Consider the following 21,997-nt stretch of genomic DNA (forward strand, 5'->3'; position numbering starts at 1 on the left):
CATTGCAGAGTTTATCTGTAATGATCTCGCGTTCTCTAACTATAGTTTTGCATTTGACCGCATTTAACGGTTCCCTACTCAGTGTTCGCAAAGGCAGCGTCAGAATTTGAACGACAACAGTAGTTCCGTCCATCGTAAATCCATATCCCAAATAACGTCCGTCAAACAAGATTGTCTTCATTTTGCGTCTTGTATAGAACGTGCAAGGTTAAACCATTGAGGTTAGTGGAAGAACTGAACGCTTATGGACTTGATCTTCAAGAGATCGAGGATGATTGAACCGTTTCAGAACAGAACAGCGCTGAACCTTGAGTTTAACAGGAATAAATCGGAAGCGGAAACCAGTCAGCTAAATTCTTTCTTTTATATACATGCAATGCCTGTACCATGACTAGGATAAATGGGAAAAATATGGCACTTACATTAAACGTAGCGTAATGGTACATTGGCTGAACGCGTCTGTGTAGTGAGCCGGAATGAAGAACTCAAATAATTTGCTAAAATCACAGAGTCGAAATTTTTATGGTCAGTGTTATATGCGCCCGATTATAAAACGTTCGTTCTATTTTTTCTTTTCAACTGCTTACAGTTATTATTTAGTTGTGTGTTTTGTTTTCAGAATAACTGTAGATTGAGGATAGCAGCTGATTACAAATGGGCTTAGAAAGCACGCATACAGGTAGATTGGAAAAGCCTATAGGCGGCTTCACTATTAGGAGGTACAGTACGGGTTCAACATTTGTCTTCAATCTGTAGTTTCATTTTATCCGCTTAGATTTATCGGCACATTGTCGAAGACGGCAACTAGAGAGTTCCTATAGTCATTTGGAAATTGATAACAGAATGTACATCTCTAGAATTACCATTATACATATGTCTGAAACGGCCGACAGCTCCACCGGTCGAGCACCAGACGACAAAACTACGCTGTATATATACTAATCACAGGCTAGATTCCTTATCATGGTCTCTCTTTACATTAATTTTATTCTACAGAATTAATAGACAGTTACCTTTTTTTTCGATAGATGCTTTCCGAGAAGTTCATCTTAAACGTCAGTACCAGATAATTTAGAAATGATTTGAAGTTTAGCCGCAATTTAAGCCAAGCGATGGCTCACAGCTGCGTTCAATCAAAGGTTCATTCACTCCGCGTCAACCCTCCCCGGCGGCTGTTAGGCCCCCGAAGAGAAGTCCTGATCCACTGGACATAATGACGATAACGTTGACAGTGGTGCCGGCCGATCTTATAATGTTGATTCTCAATAGCGATACTTGCTCTCGCTACTGTTGCCTGCGTTCAGACGCTCGGCCGCAACACCGTTTCGGCCATACGCACACGTTCACCTTTAGACGCCAATGACATCCCGCCAGGACTGCCAGCGTTGGCCTACTATGGAATTGCATTTTTCTATTAAAAAAACAAAAAGGTAACGTATAATCTGAGCCAAGTGTATATATATACACGTATAGTGAAAAAGACCTCTGTACATTGACGCTCTTCAAAAACGTGATGAAACTGAAGAAACGCAATTAGGGTATACTGTCAGACGTTTTGAACACTCTCCCAGATTTGGGTCTTCGCTTAGTTCAAAATGGGTCGCGCACTTGATACGAGTGCGAGTGTGAATAAATTCATTCGTCGACTTAACCTTCATGATTCCAAAAATCAGTCTTCGCTCATTTTCGTTAATGTATTTGTTTTTGTATGAACAGCGATGATAATATGAAAGTTGTTTTGTATGTATGTTAAAAAAAAAAGCCAATGTAGTGTACTTTGTTGTCACAAAGGATTTTTAAGTCGTCTGCAATGTCTAGACTACTTACAACCTTATCACTGTGCTTCATGGACAGCTAATGGAACGTTGTTCATATATATGTATATATATATATATATCTATATATACGTAGAGGCCTCAGATACCGTCTACGCGATTGGTGGTATAATATACTAAAGACGAGCATTTTGCTTTAATGACCAACTGGTACTAACAACAAAAATCAGTCAGTTTTTCCTGTTGCGCAGTAGAGGCATATAACTCTAAAATATGACTACACTGATATTCGTGCAGGGAAGTTAACAAACTTAGTGATTTGCCCAATTGATGATTATGCGCAGACTGATCGCATTTGGACGGCATTGTCGCTGTCAGAAAAACAGGTGACAACCTCACGCATTACGTCGATTCCATAAAAACATCCAGTAGGTTTCTGACAGGCTCTTCGTAGACATACAACACACAGCTCAATATCTACTCGTTCCTCGCGAGGAATCATCAAGCCGCAGGTGAAATACGGCACAAAGCAAATACAATAAACGTTCCGGTATTTGGCACACGCATCTACTTCATAGAAGTATGTACTCCGTATGATTTATCTCCGAGCCTTCAGAGACGCATCCAACGAACTAAATTAATCGCACGTTAACTATGACCATTCACAATTTCGAAAAATTTGGTTGTATCTTTGATTTGCGAATGCGTCTATTTCGAAGTTTGGAAACCGCTATACGTGTCATCATCGGGCCCACATGCCAATTTCTAAATAGAGTTAAATTACTTCTCCCTATTTGGAGAATACACAATCACGGGCAGGCAATATGAAGTACAGTACAAATGATTTCCTTAATGCGAAAGCTAAATTTAGCTTGATACAGTTAGGGTGGTCGTCGTTGTACAAACAAAACGGTAGGCGAAAAAGTGATTCTGTTTAGGATAGGCAATTAATACCGTATTCGAGCTAATTGCGGAGCTAATTTGCGACATTCCGTGAGCCCGACTGGGCTATGCGAAGTCGTTCCGGATCATCAGTTGAAGATCTCCACTGGTGACAGCTCATCTGTTTATATCGTCTAGACAGCGTAAATCTGGCTTGATACGATAGGCTCTGTTGCGCGTCACAGGCCGAAACACATTCCGCAGTGCGTTCGTATCATTTCCATGGCGACTACATTCGGTCAATGGTAAAAGCGGCCGCATTTTGCCAGTTTGATAAAAGCAGCATTTTAGACAATGGCGTATATCGTCCACGGTCAAATAGATAGCGTATAGGGCAGCTGACGGCCAATAGACAAACATGGATGAACGCGAATCTAGCACAGAGTGTGTAGAGCTTACCTTAGTGCCATGATTTTTCGCAGCTCCATGAAATGTGCAGTATAAATACATCTGTGAGAAAAATGTTCCTATTTACTAATGAACTAAAAACACATATTGCCCGGTTCAGAAGACCTGAGCTTTAATGCTTACATATGGGTCAGTGCATTGAAAACGACTAGTCGACCTTTTTCGGCCTAGGTGATTCATCAATTTAAACGTGTTTTTGAAATCAGTGTACAGGTAGCAAAATCTTCCTAACTTCCTAAATCCGATTGTGGCCAGCGCCGAAAAGCTCTTAAACTAGCACTGAAGTATGGTAGTCGGTTCTGGACGCGCGAGCACTACTAGCCAAAAAGTACCGTAAAACAATAAAGCAAGCTCAACTCGCGCGATGCCCACTACTCAGGGAAATCAAATTCGCGTAGCTAGAAATGATTTTTGAGCGTGGCTTACAACCCACATAATTGAACGTTCATCATTGAGCTAAAGTAAAGCGTCAAAATTTTATGGCCTTTGTACACCGAATTTAAGCGTACGAGTTTGAAAAATCTCTAAGGTGGTACAAGATCTTAAATTGCTCTGCCTGTTCTATCACGTACCTCTTTCAAATACAATTTTCTTTTAGTTTACTTTAGGAAATTGAGTGTAAGCGAGAGCGCTTTATTTTATGAAGCAGATTTCCTATAGAATTACCAAACCTGGTAGCGAAATCTCAGATCAACAGTTATCATAAACGATACTAGTAAATAGCTATGGCCCAATATGCCGTGTCGATTGTGTGACGTTTCTTGTGTATTGCAGTTAAGGGCCACTGTCTCTTGCTTTGTGCGCTTATCGTAGGAAGCTTGTGTTTGCCAACATACTAGTCGCGTTGGCTTTCCAAAAACCATACATGAAATCAGTATGATTCAACGCCGACGGCATCAGGCGTAAGTCATTGATTTCACGTGCACATCTTATGATCAATACTTCTTCGCTGACGTGCCCTCCTTTTTGTGCGTTTGCCCCCCCCCCTGGCTTTGGAAGCTGACTGAGTCAGCATGCCTTAAGCTAATATACAATGCACTTAAACGGATTTCATATTTCTGTTTTAAATCTATGGAAATGTCGATGTGTTTGTGAAAGTCCAATGAATAATTGTAGTGTTTTTATTGGTCATACCTTATTCGCTGTAAGGATGCTAATTGGCAGCAGACTGGATAGTGACCGTTGTTCTATTTGATGACCAGCTGATTTAATCTTAGTTTCTTTTGTTACGAAATGGGGATATTGTCCCGTTGGCAACTGCCAGGACTAATGAGTGCTAACCCGTATAGCGTTCGGTACTAGAGCTTCTTGTGGTTGTCAAGCGCGTTTCTAAACAACAAAGCAATAATGAATTCGGCTGGCTGGGCTTTTACCTGGGTTTCTACTCCTCTCGTGGCCGAAGAAACGGACCAGAGTTTCGAATCGCTATAATTTCGATCTGCCTCAAAGCTACACTGCCGACAACAGAATGAATAAATCATAAACCCGTATTTATCATTTTCATCAAATGAGAAAAAGAAAAGTTCGCGGCCTTTCGGCTGAATGTTTATAATAGTACAAAACAGAATTGCACCAAGCTATCAAAGGTGTTTTAAATAGCACTTCATCTTAGCTCGTGCTGTTTTAGAGGCGTCGGTGGGTTGAACGCCGTGCAGTTTGCCAGTCTGGGAGCTGTGTCGTGCAAAAAGACGGACAAGATTCGTCGGCCATTTTTGCGGACATCAGTGCAGCCGAAGAACTAAATGCTGATCAAGCAACTAATGACACAGAAAGCTTCAACGATACAGGCCGCAGAGGCCGTCGAGGGTAATGAGGCGGCCTAACTCGTTACGTACGTTTCGACGTTGTCTCAGTAAGGTAGAGATTCTGCGTTGACATATTTCTCTGCAGTTCAGTTTTTCATTTTAAATCAGAGTATATTGAAATTTCTTGATAACCAGTCGAGTTGCAGCGTAGGCCGAATAGTCATAAAGTGAGGGCCGGCGCAGTGGATAGCTTCAGATTATTGATTGGTAAATTAAGTGGTAGGGGGCGAAGCCTATGGAGTCAAAAATATGTCGGCAAGTGTATGAAGTCAACGCTAGGGGGAAACAGAGGAAGCACGGGGCTTTCGGGGGTAGCGTTTTGTAAAGCATTGTTGATTTGCGGTTTTGTTTCGCAGTCACTACTACTTCCTCACACAACTACACAAAAAGTCAAGCTAATATCAGTATTTTCGAAGGTGTCTCCAGTGACCCTTGTGTGCGAAATGATGGAGATGTTACATGAATCCGCTTGAGAAGAAAGCGACTAATAGTCATGTTATAGCAGACCAAGAAGCTGAGCGATGTCATTAAGTGTACGTGGAGGACTGCTAATAGTAGGGGTGGCAGAGGCAGAAATATAAACACTGCTACTTGTGTCTACTGTAGGTGTTTCTTTGTATTTCTATGATATGGTTAGCTTCCTAAGTCCATATGAGTACGACTATGTTCACTAAGCCGATAGCAAATGATGAGCCACCCCATAGAAGTTCGAGACGGTTAGTTACCATAGCATCGTTCATAAGAAAAGGTGCTAGCATCAATACTTGATCTGTAATCGATGTTAACTATTTTACTCCGAATATAAACGAGACTAACACGTTCATATAAACACAACTGTTTTACACAGATACTCTCCAATGGGCAAATCCTTCCTTTAGCTTAGCCATATTTCACAGATGGGAGTTTTCAACTTACGCGTCGACTACTTAATCGGAGAAATTGAGCTGGAAAGGTTGCAGAATACTGATAATCTGGTTAGCAACTTTGAAATTGCACGTGTCCTTTACATTGAATGCAGTTCGATAAGAATCAACTCCTTCACAAAAGCTGCGCCCAGTGTAAACGTTACAGATGATCAATGGTTATAACGATCGGCCACTCCTAGAAGAAAGAAGAACATGCCCAAACGACAACCTAAAATAAAACCTAATTTTATAAGATCTACTCTAGATCTATAGAAGGAACCAGAAGTTGGTTGAACGGATTGGATCACTGAACCTTCAAAAACGTCGCTTTTAGCATACATCATAACAAGGCTAATTGAAGCTTGATTTAACGTTCTGTGACATAGACAAACTTCGACCCATTTAGGCAAACTTATTATTACATTGCTCATGTTTTACTTGGACCTTGACATAAAAAATATAATCTTACAGCACTCCGATCTCCTCTAGTTTCCGCTCGACTGTATGAGATGTGAAGGCTCGTTACTGAGCACAAACCGCGCTTACTTTCCTACCGGCAGCTTTTCCTGTTTTACATAATTGTGCCGTTAAGGGCAGCGCGGCTCTTAGATATTTCAGAGAGGGTGTTTCGTAAATCCTAATTCATAACAATTTGTACCTTCAGTCGTCCGTACGTCGTTTCACCCGACGATTTTGAGGGCATTTTAACATACGCAATAAATACAATTTTAGTGTTTACGTAAATGAATATGCTTGTTGAACAAAACTGTGTTTTTCTTGGGCGGCAAAAGTAGCGTTAGATCAGCGTACTGCTTGTTCAGTATTCTTTGAACTGTAATTCATCTTTTTATGCGTTCGGTTAACCCTCTATGGATCATTTGACTTTTCTCATCAGTTATAAATGTTTCTAAGTTGGCAAATTTGCTAACAAAGGAAATTGTGCCTGAATTTACTACACAAGTCGTATTGGGACTTGTGCGACAGTAATTTAAATCGCTTGCTGCCTGTCACCATGTTCTACGTGATATTAGTTGCGGTGCTTCTGTGGAGGCCAATTTTGGGAGCCCATATCTCGCCTGACGATGAAACCTACAATTCAATGAATCTAGTGTACACAAAGCCCACTGGGCATCGACGCGTGAAAAGACAACTAGGTGAAGTGGCGCTACAGCTCAGCCACTTCCTTGAGGTTTGTATTCTATATAGCTTTATGTACAGCTGTCTATGTCTTCTGACATTCGAAGCAGTCTAGAAAGCAAGGCCGAAATGTGCTATTGCTATCTGTGTATGGCGTTATGTATGACTGCAACGTCTCTTCAAATTTCTCTGTTGACCTTTAAGTGGGTATGTTATATACTGCCCTACGTACAGCGACTCAAAGCCCAATGGGAATACAATAAATCTGAAAACAGTCAAGCATCTAATCTAACAGGCCGACCGTAAGAGAAGTTTATAAAAGGAGAGTGCATTAAATCAAGGAAACTATATGCGTACTTACACTAAATATCATATTGATATTTAGATGGCTTGAGCTCTTTCAGCTTGCAACCCTAATAATACCCGAATATTTATATGACCTGTCGAGCGAACATATAATCTGGTACATGATATTTCCTACCATATTTTCTTACAGTTCCTGATCACGGCGGCAGTAGGAGCCGCGCAGCAAACGGGACGCTTAGGCCAGGACCTTGTTGGTCGAAATGATGGAGGTATCCTAGCTCTGTTGGATGCTCTTTTCGTTGGACTCGAGGTGAGAAGAATTCGAGACTGGGCATATATATTTTACGATTGTTGTACAGTTCCATTAAACAAATTCCGATTGATGCCCTTTACACAATATTATATGTACAATGTTTTTTATTAAATCATAGATAAACTGGTACAAATGTTGGCAAGCTATATGTCGGAGCGGTCATGCTTTCAGCGATTGTTCTATGCACTGAACAAAATATAGCTAGTCCCTTGATGAAGCGCCCGACAAAGATATACGTTTTTCTTATTTCCCAAATCAAAAATTTATTTCGTTGCGAACGAACACGAAGCTGCTGTTAAGAGAGTAGGCAGCATCAGAACGAAAAGAAACTTGACAGAAGGCCCGAACTTCACGAGCTAAAAATCTTTTCAAGAAGCCCGGCATTTCGATGCGCACGTTGATTTAGTTTTATGTTTACGCATGCAGTCACTCGAATTGCTTATGAAATCTCAAACACAATGTTTACAGTGTCCAGGCCAACCGAAACCTCTTTAAGGTCAATATGCCTACAAAACCTTGTCAGTGTCCTTTGCTTGTAGGTCCGCTCAAACTCGGAGGCGAAAGTTCTGTTCGATTTTTCAGCGACGGGATATATTTACGGTGAACGAAAGAGGAACTCATGGGAACGATTACTAAAACATTTCGTCTAGTGAAGAAAACATCATGTTGCAGCACTTCTTTTAGAAATGCATATCTTCATTTACGAAAATTCAATTGCATACCCTGGAAATGGCAGGGACTGCTATCTCAAATGATAGATTATACGTTTTTCAGCAGGACAACATGGCCCTCACGCCAGCATACAAATAATACAAGCTTGACTGAAAATATCTTCTAGAACAAGGACTCATAGTTTCCTTGCAGCCGAGATGTGAATCGTGTGTATTACTACTGCTCCGGATTCTGCTGAAATCTCTCCATGGCACCGTCATGGTTCTACTAATGAATAAGCTTCTTTTGTCTTACATTGAACAGACATATCCATGTTCTCACACGCAAAAATGTTGTCCAAACGTGTATATATAGCTTTTGACTAGCGATATCAATTCTGTCCTAATTTATCTCAGGCTCCTTCTAAAGTTCACATCAGAAATCTCTACACTCGAGGACAAAAGACCGTAACGTCCCATCCTTATAAAATTTCATGTCAGCTCCACGTACGAGAGCCTCTCTAACATCAGACGAATAGTTTTACTTCTCACATAATATTTTCAATTGTTTTAGGTCAGCGGCGATTTCATCCGGAATTTGTTGAATGCCTTGTTGGGCACTGTGAACACGGTAATCGGAACGCCGTCCGATGAAGATGCACTAATTAAAGGCCGCTCGACTAGCGGCAATGGCAGGGGATCCCGGCGCGCAACGAATCGTAAAGATCAGAGACGACAAAAACAATCATTGGAAGCTTCACAAAACTCGCCTCTTTGGGGAAAAACAATTCAGGCACAACTAAAGGTGGCTCAGCGATTATTATATGCCGCCACTGGTCGACATAGACTAATCTCAGCCAACAACGAACACATCAAGAATCGCCCAGAAAAGTAAACGGCTCAGTCTTCATGAGAAAAAGACTATTAATAGTATTGGCAGGTTATCATAACGATCAACGTCTAATTTTTTGGCTTGAATTGACTGAATTAGCTTGAAATTTAGCAGACGACGTTTTGGGGTAGATACATTTCTGACTGGGAACCCTTTCATTACTATTGTTCGTTCATTGCACACACTCAACCTTGATTTCAACTGGCGTAATACACAGATTGTTAATAAATGTTTGCTAAATCTGGACAGGTTCTTCGAAGTTGTTCTTAAACCTAGTTTTTCAAATATTTAAGATAAATGTTTTGCATACGATAGAACTGTTGTTTCTTTCAGTTTGTCTCAGAGAAATCTTTCTCGCATGGAAGACCATCGATTTCAGGCAAAAAAAGACAGTTCGTCCAGCATAGGAATATCAGATCATAGCTAATTCTCGCTTAAAAAAAACGCACTGATTTTATGATCGTTATAAGTATTTTATTTTGTTTGGAAAAAAAAACTGGCTTCGTTCGGGTACTAAGAAGAGCGGATGAATGCGACGAACTATCAGTCAAATTTTGTCTAGGATTATATGCTCTGCCCCGTATGTCTTATACAGAGATTAGTGAACGGGATGCACGAGTGTGCGAGTGAGATCGGCGCTTTTATAGAACATCGATAAAATAGGTTTAAACACTTTCACGGGGTACTCTGTTCAGGATAGTTTGTTGCTACACATATTGAATACGATCTCACAAGAATTACCCTCTTTTGTGTCGAATAGCAGGTATTGGCTCAAGCACGACAAAAATTGGACTCAGAGACCTATCGACTGAGAAAAACTTTTCGTAGTTCTTTACGCGGCAAATAGCGTTGTACTTAAAACTGGTCAACTCTTGAAGTCGTCGCTGAAGATCCTGCAGAATCCTTTCACCTAGCTGGTACTCGAACCCTTTGATCATCTTTTTCTCAACCACTCCATTATAGCACAACAACAAATCGCCGGTTTTAACCCAGCGGGCAACTTCTGATCAAGAAGTCATGCTGATTACAAGTGCAAATGATCGCAGGATGGCTTTGGAAATCGTGACCATTTATTGATTGCGTTTTTTTAGAACTGCTGAGCATGCGCTTGTTGTAGAGCCCGACCGAGTTTTTATTGTTATGTTGTTTGTTTGCACCGAATTTTGTAACATACAGATTGCTTCATACGCCATTTACACCTTAAAATTTTGTTTAAAGATCACAAAACTTTATTATCGTTTGTCCACTTTAACTTACTTTGTATAGAGCTGTATGATTATGGGTTTTTCCGTACCTGTCGTATAGTAGAATTCGAACTAGTTGTCCAGAATATCAAAATAAGTCGTTATCCTGCCAATTACGGGATAATTTCACGTTTTAGAAGATAGACATAAACCTGGATGGTACTGTTTTTAGGGTCAACATTTTCAGGGTTCAATTTTTTTTCCTGCAATTTGCTTTTTTGCGTCTGTTTGACTTATTCTATAATAATATTATTCAATCAAATTACTTTCGAAGTATTTTTTTTATGTTATGCCTACTGACCAATGGAAATGGAAAGGATCCGTAATAGCAGGGTTGCATCAGAGAGAAGGTCGTTATCGTTCAGAAAAGTTGTCAAGTTGAAGTAACACATGTAAGATGCTACATGGTATATTTTAAAAGTACATGAATAAATAGTGTAGGATGTTGGCTTCGTTGTATAGAGCTATTTCACTGTGTAGACGATTTTTTCTCATTCGGTTGTTGTCGTCTTTTCGACACGAAACGGAATTGTTTACAAGATGCATGACTCATAGAAGTATAGAGATGAAGTACTTGAAGTATTCTTGACTAAAGACTTGTCCGTTCTTTTTGATAACTAACAAAACTTTGCCCATATGTCGTCACCTTGACCGATGCTGTTTTCATGACACATTATAATTAAATTTCTTTGAAGCTAATGAAGTGTACACTGAGATACTTACCATTCGCCTAATATTTAACTGGGAAACGCGATTTAGAGAAAACGCAGAGCAGATAGAAGTGGTATTTTCCCTCTTAAATTTCACTTTCTTCCGACCCAAATCTTCGATTGACAGTGCTACGGGCCGATGGCAGGCGTAATTGATGCTTGCCAGATCAAATGGCCGAAGTTACCTTCCGGGTTTCCCACCTCGCCAAACGTGCTATATTCCAACACCTGTAAAGCCAGTCTAACTGTAGCATCGTCTGTTTGTAGCAATTAGGTCCTTCTTAATCGACTTTGCTATTTTGTTTCTGTAAGGAGATCAAGGTTCTAATAATACATTTGTTTATTTTCTCACATAAAAATTCGACAAATTCATTCAGACTTTCACCCGGCATGTTGGGAAGTCATGGCTTTGGGGTCGCCCCCTCGCGGCCACTTGTGAAATTACTCAATGGTGGAAAGGAAACACGTACGGCCGGTGTGAATAGAATCACAGTTAGTCTTTTCAGGAAGATGTTGTCTAGGGAAAAGGCCTTCATTGATTAAGCGTAGCATAAAAATAACAAAAATAATCATGTCCCAACAAGGGTTAAAGTCACTGAATGTAATATCCTAAAAGAAGACAAAGGAAGGGCAGAGGAAAGAAGATCGAACCAACAAACTGCATTTAGCTTTTCCTATTATTGAATGATCTTATAGCCATTTATCTGAACCTTTTACAGCTGGCAGAATACTTCTTTAAAAATACCTAAACATCTTGAGTGATCAGGGCTCCAAACTCGTGTGCGTCCGCCCGCCAATATTATTTCTATACGGTCCGAATAAATTCTTGAAAGAGTCTTCGTTAAAGCTATAACCATAGGATGGACCCTTAGCAACGGATCTCCAAATTTAACAGTCCATTTGAGCGCTTTTTCATATAATGGGCTTGGTTATCGAAGTTCTATTAATTTAACACAATGTTATATTTGCGAACTCATTAGTAACCACTCTTAGGCGCGTGATCGCTTCCTTGATAAAAAAATACTTGATACAGATTAAACTGCTTAGAAACAGAGAGAAAACGCGCGTCATATAATCCATTTTAGACTTATTTAAATACTTACGGATGTATAGTATTATGTACAAACACTACCCATTGATCGGTTGCTGAAGATTTAAGTACCCCTATGGCGCCAAAAATTCCAAGGACAGACGTATATTCTTTTGTTAAGCTGCAGTAAGCTCTAGAAAGTGGGATACAAAATATATAGTGTTTGCAGACGATCTGAAGCTAAACGGGGCAAATGAAAGCCAGCTCATATCGGTACTTACGCTATCAGCACCAGTAGCACGACACCTCTCAGAGTATCCAGAAAGGGATAGTATTAGGTAGTTTTAATTGAGATACAGCCCAAATTCTGTATCTCACTCTCACCGTCTTATATTTCCGCAAGTCATCCGCGATGAAATGACGAAGATTCATTGGGCAGGCTACCCCGTATACGATTTTAAAGATATAAACTTTTGCTTTAATTGTATAGTGAACTCATATAGCAAAACCCAATAATTAAAGCAGTCGACGTAGAGCCAAAAGCTGACAACCGGGCGGCACATATATAGACTGACTACATCTACAAGGGTTGGCAATAACAGATTTTTTTTTCGAGATTTAATTTTTTTTAGTAAATGTGTCTGCCCGTGTTGTTTTCCAGGGTAGGTTTTGTTAGTAGATGAACAGCGATGCATTAATGGGGCAGTTTGGTCTAAATGGATAATGCGCATCTTTTTGAGTGCGTTGCCATAAAAAACATTAATTATCAAGCACGCAGGCACGCTCGTGCAAATCTCAGCCTTGGCTAGAAATAGTCACCAGAAACTAATCACTAGGAGAAGAGTCAACAAGGAAGAAAGCAGAAATTCTGATTAACACTAATGTGTGCTTACACGGTTGGCATACCGTTTTATATGTCTGTTAGAGAAACCCCAGACCAGTCCAACAAGATCTATCTCGGTTAGCCTCCTAATAAGGGCAGATCTTTGATGCTAGCCTAAACAAAGAGCTGATTTCAATGGCTTGTCAAAATACCTCATTGAACTTCACATACACGAAAACAAGGTGCACAAAATAAGCAGTTGTTGAAGCCACGACTGAATGTCTGAGCTATTTTTTGATTCTTTTGAACAAAACTCTTTAGGCTTCGATATATAATAGTATAATTCTACGATCTTTAGTTGTAGTATGTAAATGACCTTTGTTCGATAATTGCAGAAAAAGTGACCAAGGTATGTGCTCAGAGTACTAATGAGTAGCGGAATAAAATCAGCAAAATGTCGAAGATGTCTAGCTACAACTTTCAAGAGCTTTGCAAAAATAAAAGTAAGCTTTCATAAAGCGAAATATTATAAAACCCTTATATATGTTTTTTGAATTATTCTTTCAATTATATAATACAACCATATTTATTTAATTGAAACCGGCAACGTCCTCAGACTACGGATCGGTCTTTTTGTTGCAACTTTGATAAAAAATCACTTAAAAAAATATACAAGAAAAGGCTAGTGTATTCATCTGATGTGCTGGTTATAAATTCTAAGAAACCACTATAATTTATCGTTGGTGAAAATTGTGTATTAATATGTTTTGTCCTACTTTGTCCAAAATGCCCCACTTGTTGTATCAGGTGCAGCAGCTGAATGATTGTCGAAATGACCAATTGGCCTTACACAAATAAATCTGCTCCCTCGCATGCGCAACAGTGGATTGTTACTCGTATCCGCACCGTGGAAAAACGCCAACGAATCTGCGCTTGTAGACTGCTATACAAATATTATATTTTACTACTGTGGCTTACTTACTATCTTGTGCAATTATAGAATCTAGGGAGACCGTCAGAATGTTTCGAATGAAAGGGAGAGGTAAAGGGCCTGGTGGAAATGTCTGAGTTTTTCACACGAAATTCATGACGATTAGCAAGAACATTATCCACTTAGGCTGTGAAGGACTGCCTGAAATGAAAGTGAAACTAACGTTTGATGTTTTTTCCATGCGAAACTAGCAAATACTCGTGGGACACTTTTTCAACAAGTGACAAATTAAGCCTAGTTGTTCCTCGGCTGACCGATAATTTACGTTGAGAGAAAAGGCATTGTTATATGGATGCAGTTGGGCACTATGCCTGAATTAAATCACCGATTCATATCTGGTTAGTCGTTGATAACACCTTGGTTTTACTGAACTAAAAAAGATTATTATTTTCCTTCTGTCATGAATTGCTAGCCCAAGAAAGAATGACAATCTTAAGCGCTTCCGCTCATTATGAGCTATGAAAACATCGTTGTTAGCGACGCCATTTAACGGACATATGGCTAGATCATGATCGATAATACAAGCATGAATGCCCAATTCAAGTGGATGATGTAACGGACAGAGTAAGAACCGAAAGAAAGAAGTGGTGGAATATCGTATAGGTTTTATAAATATGATTAAAAAAAAAACTGGACGAACTAAGAAGAAATAGGTTAAATGACTATTGGTAAAAATGGAAATGCTTTTCCCAACTTTATCAATATTATTCAATAAAAAATTGCTACACAGTTGAGAAAATGCGTATCGCCGTAGTAAACGTTCTACATACAGTAAAATATATTTGGACTTGATAGTACAATTATTGTTAAGACTGTGACCTTCGTGAAAAGGGAAGTAACAACAAAAGTGAAAATCAAGCTTTAGTTTTGAGGGTTCCATACGGTAGTCCCAATTAGTGGGTCAATGAAGAAGGCTGTGAAGATCCAATAGCATTACTGAGCTGTGCCTGTAACTCCTCGAGCGACGACACTTTAATTCTTTCTGTGTGTCTCATTTGCGTTTCGAGTCTCACGTAATGGCGCAGCACGACAACCCGACCGCTCTCGAAGATCTGACCCGACAAAAACCCAGACGACCCCATGTGCATGTATTAGTTAACGCTGTGCGTAATTCACTAGACAATTGAATCAACTATAACTGATAGTACATTTACTTGGTTTAATAATTATGGTATTGCCTGGCCCCTATATATGGACATGCAATTTCACCAGTCTGTTTATTGCTGTGCTAAGGCTTAATTCTAGGACACTGCAATCCACCACATAGCACGCAGCATCTGTTTAACGTTCTAGTTAGTCTTGAACTGGCATGAATATTCAAATTGAACCATTGAATATTCAAATGCTCAACCAAAGATGGCCACGGTCCGAGTTCGCAATCATCCGTTCTAACACAAAACCAGTTGAAAAGGATCGCTTTCCGCTGCTGTATATATTGAGTATAACCCCACAACAATCAAACCAAAAATTTATCTTGATCTCTATTGCGTACGCTACTAGTAGATTAAACGTATCTGGAAATAGTCTCATAAACTTATTGATTGAGAAAAGCTCCTCGTAACCCATTACGTGGAAAATAACGTTGTACTTAAAATTGGTCAACTCTCGAAGCCGCCGCTGAAGATCCTGCAGAGTACTTGCAGCTAGCTGGTACTCGAACCCTTTGATCATATCCTTAACCACTCCATTATAACATAACAACAAATCGCCGATTTTAATCTACCGAAGCAGATGCGATGTATCTAGTAATTTCTAACCCAGAAATAATTAAATACGTCGCACATTGTATAGGATAAGTCATGCTTATTACAAATGTGAACGGTCAAGGGATTACTATAAGAAACGTGGGCATATATCTGCCGCAGTTTTTTAAACTGCCAAGCATCGCATGCTGTGGAGACTGATATAGTTTTTATTTTTATAATTTGGTGGTTTTACCGACCTTGGTAACGTACAGGGCGCTCAAACCCCGCAGGTAAAACAACACTGTCGACTTATTTTTGAGAGTATCATAGACTTGCCTTATTTTTTGTCTATATTGATTTATTTCATATAGAGCTGTGTGATTATAGAAGTATTTTTTAACAAAGCTCATGCCACTTGTCCCAAATGTAACAGACATCACTTTGATATTTAGGCCATGAGGCCAATCTAACCTTTCGCAGATGAGCAAACCTTTCTTCCAAATTTTTTGCTTTTTCGAAATGATACTGCTCCCGAAGCACGAGACAAATTTTTGTATTCGTTGTAAAAAAAATTGTGAAGAGTGATCTGAATTAGGCGTAATTATATTTCTCATTGGACATCTTTCCTTAGAATTTTTTTGGAAGTTTTCCAAGAATCGGGTATTGTATGACCTTCGCTAGAAATTACTTTTTTTCAACCTTATGAAGTTCGTTTATTATATATTTTAATTGTATTATCACTAGTACTTAAAACTACATGGTCACATGCTAGAATTGTAAATTATAATAGCAAAATATCTTTTACAGTCTATAAAAAGATCTTTATTAGATTAGGTTAAACCTGCTACTAGGAGCATAAAGTTAAACAATGATCACGTAAAAAGAAATTGATACCGATGAAGACAACGCAAACAGCTCGGCTGGCCCAAAGCACAGCCGTGACAACAGATTCTGAGGTTACATTTCTAGATGCCAAGAAAACAATTTTATATGCGATAAACCCAATAAGATTTCGTTCTTCCAAAAACTGACAGCTTTCAACACACGAACGCCTTTATTTAATGTAGCGTGTGATTGACGATTATTGCTAGTTCACATTTGTCTGTAGGAAATCATAGCATTATAATATGCAGCTGTATAATAAATAATCGTTTTCTAGGTTATTCGACTTGGAATAACGATTTGAAAGCAACTTAGCCAAGAAGCTCCAGGGGCAATATTTGGCTCAATAAAGTCTCGCTTCTCTCTCTCTCACGTTTCTGATGCTTCATTCAGATAACACTTTTCACTGGACTCCTACTCTAGTTCACACTGACACGGGAAACCCAATAGTCCTCCTCCCCTGAATAAAGAAAATATCCCAAATAATATGTTGATCGCAACCCGGTGCATTGCGATCCCGCATACCTTTTGGATTTTTTGGATACCGTTTTATCGTCCGATAAACCGACAGGTAAATTTCGTTAAAGGTGTACACCTCTCAGATGAATCGGGGCAGAATCATCACACCATCGTCAGTATGGCTGATTTGTCAATCAGTCATTCATTCGACGCATGAAGAGCGTTGTGGCTCCTATGGAAAGTGAGTATAGAGCACGTAGGCCGGTCGGCATACTACTGAATACGGCGGCCAAACGATGACATTTATACATCGAAACAAGGAGGCAAAACACCTAAAAACAACCATGCCGGTTTCCTCCTACTATAGAGGAAAAGTACGGTATCATTCGGGTATCGTCTCTCGAATCCGGGCGCCCGTTGATTATTTGGAGAAGGTAAGAACGATGGCCAACGTCTTATGTCAAGTCGATCATCCCCAGCCAACACACACACACAACGACTGTGCTGTAACGGACGTCAATGTTGAGGCCAGATGGAGGCTCATAACATAATATAGCGGCGCTCCGCGTGACTCAACGAGCAGTGATGGTGACAGGCCCGGATTAGTATTGACACAGTCATTTCGATGCTTTATTAAAACTGACGGAAAGAATTCCAGCTAATTTTGGATATTGATTTACTGAGGGATCGGCCTTCTTTGATATTTGATAAAATGAGTAAAGTGTGCATGAAGAGGATCCTTAAAGGCAATCTTGGTTTAAAAATTAAGTTACAGAAACAAGGACGCGCTGCCTGTTAGTAAACGAATCCAGCTCATAGATGGAGTAACATGTTTTTTTCTCTAGTTGAGATCATTCCTGCGAATGAATTGTAGGTTTATTGTTTAGAGTAATAAAGCTTCAGATTTGGCATCTTTTTATTAAGAGCTATCTCCTTTTTTCCATAGAGGATTACAGACAATCCTTCCCTGTTTTATTTAATTGTTAAATGAAACGACATTATATTTTTCATGATTTACTAATATTGACCTCTAACCTGCGGCGTCCATTATACGCTACGCTGCCGCCGCAGCACCCACTGATGCTTTGTCGGACTAAACTTCTAATTTGTATCACTCCATCAATAGGATCGTTATCTGTCGCGAAATGGAGACCAGTTAGGGTATATAATTATTAATAGGCGCTGTAATAATGATATTCTTGTTAATCAATTGCATTACGGCACGGTAGACTACGATTTTGTAGACCTCGTTTGATTCTAAAGAATCTATGAGTAAAAAACAGCAGAATAAATTATTTTGTTGAACGTTTTAAGTCTAAAAAAATGTTATCTTTTCTGTAAATGCTCGACTGATGTGCTAATAAACTCTTGACGTACAATTTCTTCAATGGGCGCTACAGATTGAGTTTGCATAATTTTATTAAGAAATTTAAGTTAATTTACGTATGATTTATTAATTTAAAATTCTATAGGCTAAAAACAATCTAAGATGGTCAGAAAATCGTTTTTTTTTAATTTTTTGCCTGAGACAGCAATCTATTTTTTTGGAATAGATACATGGCGCACTGATATTTGGAAAATCGTATATCGCAGTTTCATAATTTTCGTAACTGGCCTGATGCGCAGTTGTCAAAAGTTTCTGTTGAATCACAATGAATAAGGATGGGCGGTCTAAAAACCACTTCTCAAGAGTTATTTCTCAGACTGTAGTTGGACGGGAGCAGATGATCCAATGAACTTTTTTCACGCGTTAGACTCGCGATCCTCATTATGAATTAGGAATGAATTAGGATAATTGCCATCCACCGCAATTACAACTTCCATTTAATACTTAAACCATTTTTAAAATATATGATTACTGTTAGAAAGTTATATATTAAACTTCTTAACAGTAATCATATGCAAAGCAAGATTGGCAGCTATAAACTAAAAGTATGGCGCAGATGTGCTTTATACAAAAAAATCTAGCAGAACTAAATATCGATCTGATAGCAAGTGAAAGCCCTAAAGATAGAGAAGTTCAAAACAGCCAAAATGCTGAAAAGATATAGGAGTGAAAGAAGAAGAAGTCAAAGTTTAACCGTTGAGCCCATTCAAACGACCCAATTAATGATATTATACTCTCCCCTCAAAAATGGCTGCCAGTTTCTCTACGACCCAGAAATAGCTTTTCATGGAGCCAAATTTCGAACCTCTTAAATTTTCCTTTATTGAGGATTTTCTAGTATGCATCGGAAGCTTAAAACGGGTAATAATGCAGACTGTGCGTTTTGGTCAAAAGATTGCATCGTAACTGACCTTTAATTAATTATCATGACAAGTTTGTATGGCACTGAGAACAGCAAACAAGCGAATAGATGGTGACTTAGTTTGTCCGAACTTAAACGAATCATTAAACGAGTAAGCGTATCGATATGTTTATTTCATTACGGTATTCTACATGGATTTTTAAAATGTATATTTTTATTGTTATAGCACGACGTAACGGTAATACGTATATTAGTGACGGCTTTTCATTTTAGTAACCTGTCTTTGGGGGGGGGGGGGGGGTAAACATCACTCATCCTTTTTACAATAACGTCTATATCAGTTACTCACAGGTACTTAATGCCCTCAGTCGTGAACCAATTCGATCAGCTTCGAACCCCTCAACAGCGCAATCGTTTGTTTAGCCAACCGTCAAGTTACCGTCGATGCATAGGGGTAATATTTACGGATGTAGGGCAGTACAATAAAATAAAACACTGTATGCACTGTTCTACAGTATTATTACTCCAGGTAGTTCAAATTGATTTATTTCAACACGTACTAAGAATCAATACATTACAGACTGACTAAAAGCGAGGCTTTAATACAATAGTGAACGTCAAAGCTCACAACATTTTTTAGATCAAACTGGGGTAAATTGTGTTTCAGCCGCTTAACTGCCCGCCAAAACAGAGTTTTCAAAAACGTAAACAAACTTCCGCAAATTCGGCTGTTTTATTGATCGGATGTTCTACTGCGTTCGGCAGCGTTGAATGAAATCGTATTTTTCTTCGGCGCCAGGTCGCGCTTGCAGCATACAAAATGGCAAAACATCATCCCGATTTGATTTTCTGCAGGAAACAGGCTGGAGTCGGTAAGTGGGGAGGGGTATTCCTATTCTAAACAGACTTCCGCGCCAAATTACAAATTTCTCAAACTCATGGGCACCCGGTTCTATAAAAGTTTTTGAACTCAACAATTCTTAGACTCTATATTTAGGCATTTTCATGATTTCATGTTGTACATCTAAAACTGAAGAAAACAGGAATTGTTTGATAATTATATTCTACTGTTGTTACCGTACGGCATGGATCCGATGGTGTATTATTTGCGAACCTGAGGTAGGCTACACTTAGATAAACTTGTCCCTTTACGGATGCTACTGTAAACCTAATATTAATAATTTACATCTTGTTCGAGCACTTCGAAACCGGGAACATTAGTGGAGTCAAGAGAAATTATATATACGTATATCGCTGCGAGACAAAAAGGAATCGGCCTAGGCTTACTTACTGTACCCAGGCTTTCATAATGGGTTTTTCAATTTCTATTTAATTCAGTACGACTTTTCTGCAATAATATAATTATAAAAAATTTTAGCCGACTTCTCAAGTGGTTAATGCCATTGCGTTAACATCCAATGCTATTTGAGTAATCAGTGTTGTTTTGATCTTTTAGCCATAGGTCGTCTTTGTGAAAAATGCGACGGAAAGTGTGTAATCTGCGACTCATACGTTCGTCCATGCACACTTGTGCGTATCTGCGATGAGTGCAACTATGGATCATATCAGGGCAGGTGAATTCAATTGACCGCGTTTATTCTGCCTGGCATTTCCAATGGATAACTTGAATTTTATTTAGAAATATGTTAGGACATGGAGCATGGCTGATTCGAGATTTTCAGAGTACACATATGTGCAACACGCTTGTTTACAAAACTATATTTTATTCGATCTGATGGAAGCATTAGCCTGCTAAATACTCGAATCCAGTTTCCAGTATTATTTTTCGCTTTTGGTACTGAACAGCACATATCCAAAAGAATATATTATGAAGGACACAGCATCCGTTAACGGTTCATAGAGCATTATGATTACGCTGACAATTTTATATAGAATTTTAAGTTAGTAGTATTTTCAAATCAATTGATTGGGGACTGCATAACCTGCTGGCGACTATACTTGTCGTTTATTATTAATATTACTATGACTATCTATTTTTACACTCGGACGGCCTTCTGTCGTTAAGCTATCGCCTAAGTTTTATATTAAATTGTATTCTATGTCAAAATTAGAGTGGAACCACACTGATCGCTTATGAGAGCTTGGGTTTTCAGGTGCGTGATCTGCGGCGGCCCTGGCGTATCTGACGCATACTACTGTAAGGAGTGTACGATTCAAGAGAAGGACAGAGATGGCTGTCCGAAAATTGTCAACCTCGGAAGTTCTAAAACGGATCTATTTTACGAACGAAAAAAATACGGATTCAAGAAACGATAGACAGCGCCCAGGAGCGGTTAGGGAATGCGGACAACGATAAACATTCAATATATGTCGACTGCTTCTCTGTATCTTGGAAATGAGAATAATTGCGTTCACCGCTTAATTTGAGTATCCCTCAATTTAATAAAGCATAAAGTAGGTTACGCTGAATATAGTAATTGGCTGGTCGACAGGTTAGGAATTTGAGTGATTTAGCGTTCACCCGAGATTTCATGACGTTGAGTGAAATAGAGTGTTATGCATAAAAGACTGGCTAAATGAAAAACTCCTGGTCATCGCAGCTATCGTTTTCCGCTCCTGGGCCAATATGTTTATTGCACTATTTTTATACTGAAAGAAATCTGTCAACAGAAGAACAGCTGTCCATTACCTGGCCATTAAATGAGCCACAAGTGGGCATGTATTAATCCACTTTTCTTGTGTCGTCATTTTGCATCAAGTAAATGTTAAACATTCAAAAATTGAAGTGTTAAAATAATAGCCATTAGTCTATTAAGTGTGTGTTGCTTTT

At 39.1% G+C, this 21,997-nt stretch overlaps 3 protein-coding genes and 1 long non-coding RNA gene across 17 annotated transcripts in view; 2 read left to right on the plus strand and 2 right to left on the minus strand.

The window, feature by feature from the left end:
- Positions 1 to 2,528, minus strand: part of LOC111247620 (sodium-dependent glucose transporter 1A-like) — a 75,922-nt gene extending 73,394 nt beyond the window's left edge. Inside the window, exons 1-3 of one of the 7 annotated variants that reach the window (XM_086982874.1) lie at positions 2,170 to 2,528; positions 1,014 to 1,390; positions 423 to 497 (exon numbers count right to left, since the gene is read on the minus strand). The gene's annotated coding sequence lies outside the window, so the exon portion shown is untranslated. Of the gene's footprint in view, positions 1 to 422; positions 498 to 1,013; positions 1,412 to 1,993 lie in introns of all 7 variants that reach the window. The other 6 variants (XM_086982873.1, XM_086982872.1, XM_086982871.1 and 3 more) reach the window with 6 other exon arrangements.
- A 7-nt stretch (positions 2,529 to 2,535) lies between these two features.
- On the plus strand, positions 2,536 to 9,379 carry LOC111247355 (uncharacterized). 6 transcript variants are annotated; one of them, XM_086982879.1, is made up of 4 exons: positions 2,536 to 2,687; positions 6,867 to 7,024; positions 7,469 to 7,588; positions 8,816 to 9,379. In XM_086982879.1, exons 1-4 carry the CDS (start codon positions 2,600 to 2,602, stop codon positions 9,134 to 9,136), a joined length of 687 nt encoding a protein of 228 aa, XP_086839005.1. In that variant the 5' UTR covers positions 2,536 to 2,599; the 3' UTR covers positions 9,137 to 9,379. The 6 variants fall into 6 exon arrangements, with proteins under 6 accessions (XP_086839005.1, XP_086839007.1, XP_086839009.1 ...); XM_086982881.1 differs by lacking the exon at positions 2,536 to 2,687 and adding an exon at positions 3,236 to 3,254; XM_086982878.1 differs by lacking the exon at positions 2,536 to 2,687 and adding an exon at positions 4,107 to 4,982 and having other exon boundaries at positions 6,797 to 7,024.
- Positions 9,380 to 9,591: 212 nt separating this feature from the next.
- Positions 9,592 to 19,876, minus strand: LOC147757100 (uncharacterized). 3 transcript variants are annotated; one of them, XR_015323001.1, is made up of 3 exons: positions 19,556 to 19,876; positions 11,101 to 11,315; positions 9,592 to 10,332 (listed from the first exon to the last, which is right to left on the minus strand). It is a non-coding gene; the product is annotated as an uncharacterized LOC147757100 (long non-coding RNA). The 3 variants fall into 3 exon arrangements; XR_015323002.1 differs by having other exon boundaries at positions 11,101 to 11,332; XR_015323003.1 differs by lacking the exon at positions 19,556 to 19,876 and adding an exon at positions 17,024 to 17,223.
- A 41-nt stretch (positions 19,877 to 19,917) lies between these two features.
- Positions 19,918 to 21,897, plus strand: Phf5a (PHD finger protein 5a). Its single transcript, XM_022797295.2, has 3 exons — positions 19,918 to 20,078; positions 20,663 to 20,780; positions 21,321 to 21,897. The coding sequence occupies exons 1-3, from the start codon at positions 20,027 to 20,029 to the stop codon at positions 21,481 to 21,483; spliced, it is 333 nt and encodes a 110-aa protein (XP_022653030.1). The 5' UTR covers positions 19,918 to 20,026; the 3' UTR covers positions 21,484 to 21,897.
- Positions 21,898 to 21,997: the final 100 nt, after the last annotated feature.

The sequence above is a fragment of the Varroa destructor genome, unplaced genomic scaffold (genome assembly GCF_002443255.2).
Source record: "Varroa destructor unplaced genomic scaffold, Vdes_3.0 BEIS01000003.1, whole genome shotgun sequence".
Taxonomy (NCBI): domain Eukaryota; kingdom Metazoa; phylum Arthropoda; class Arachnida; order Mesostigmata; family Varroidae; genus Varroa; species Varroa destructor.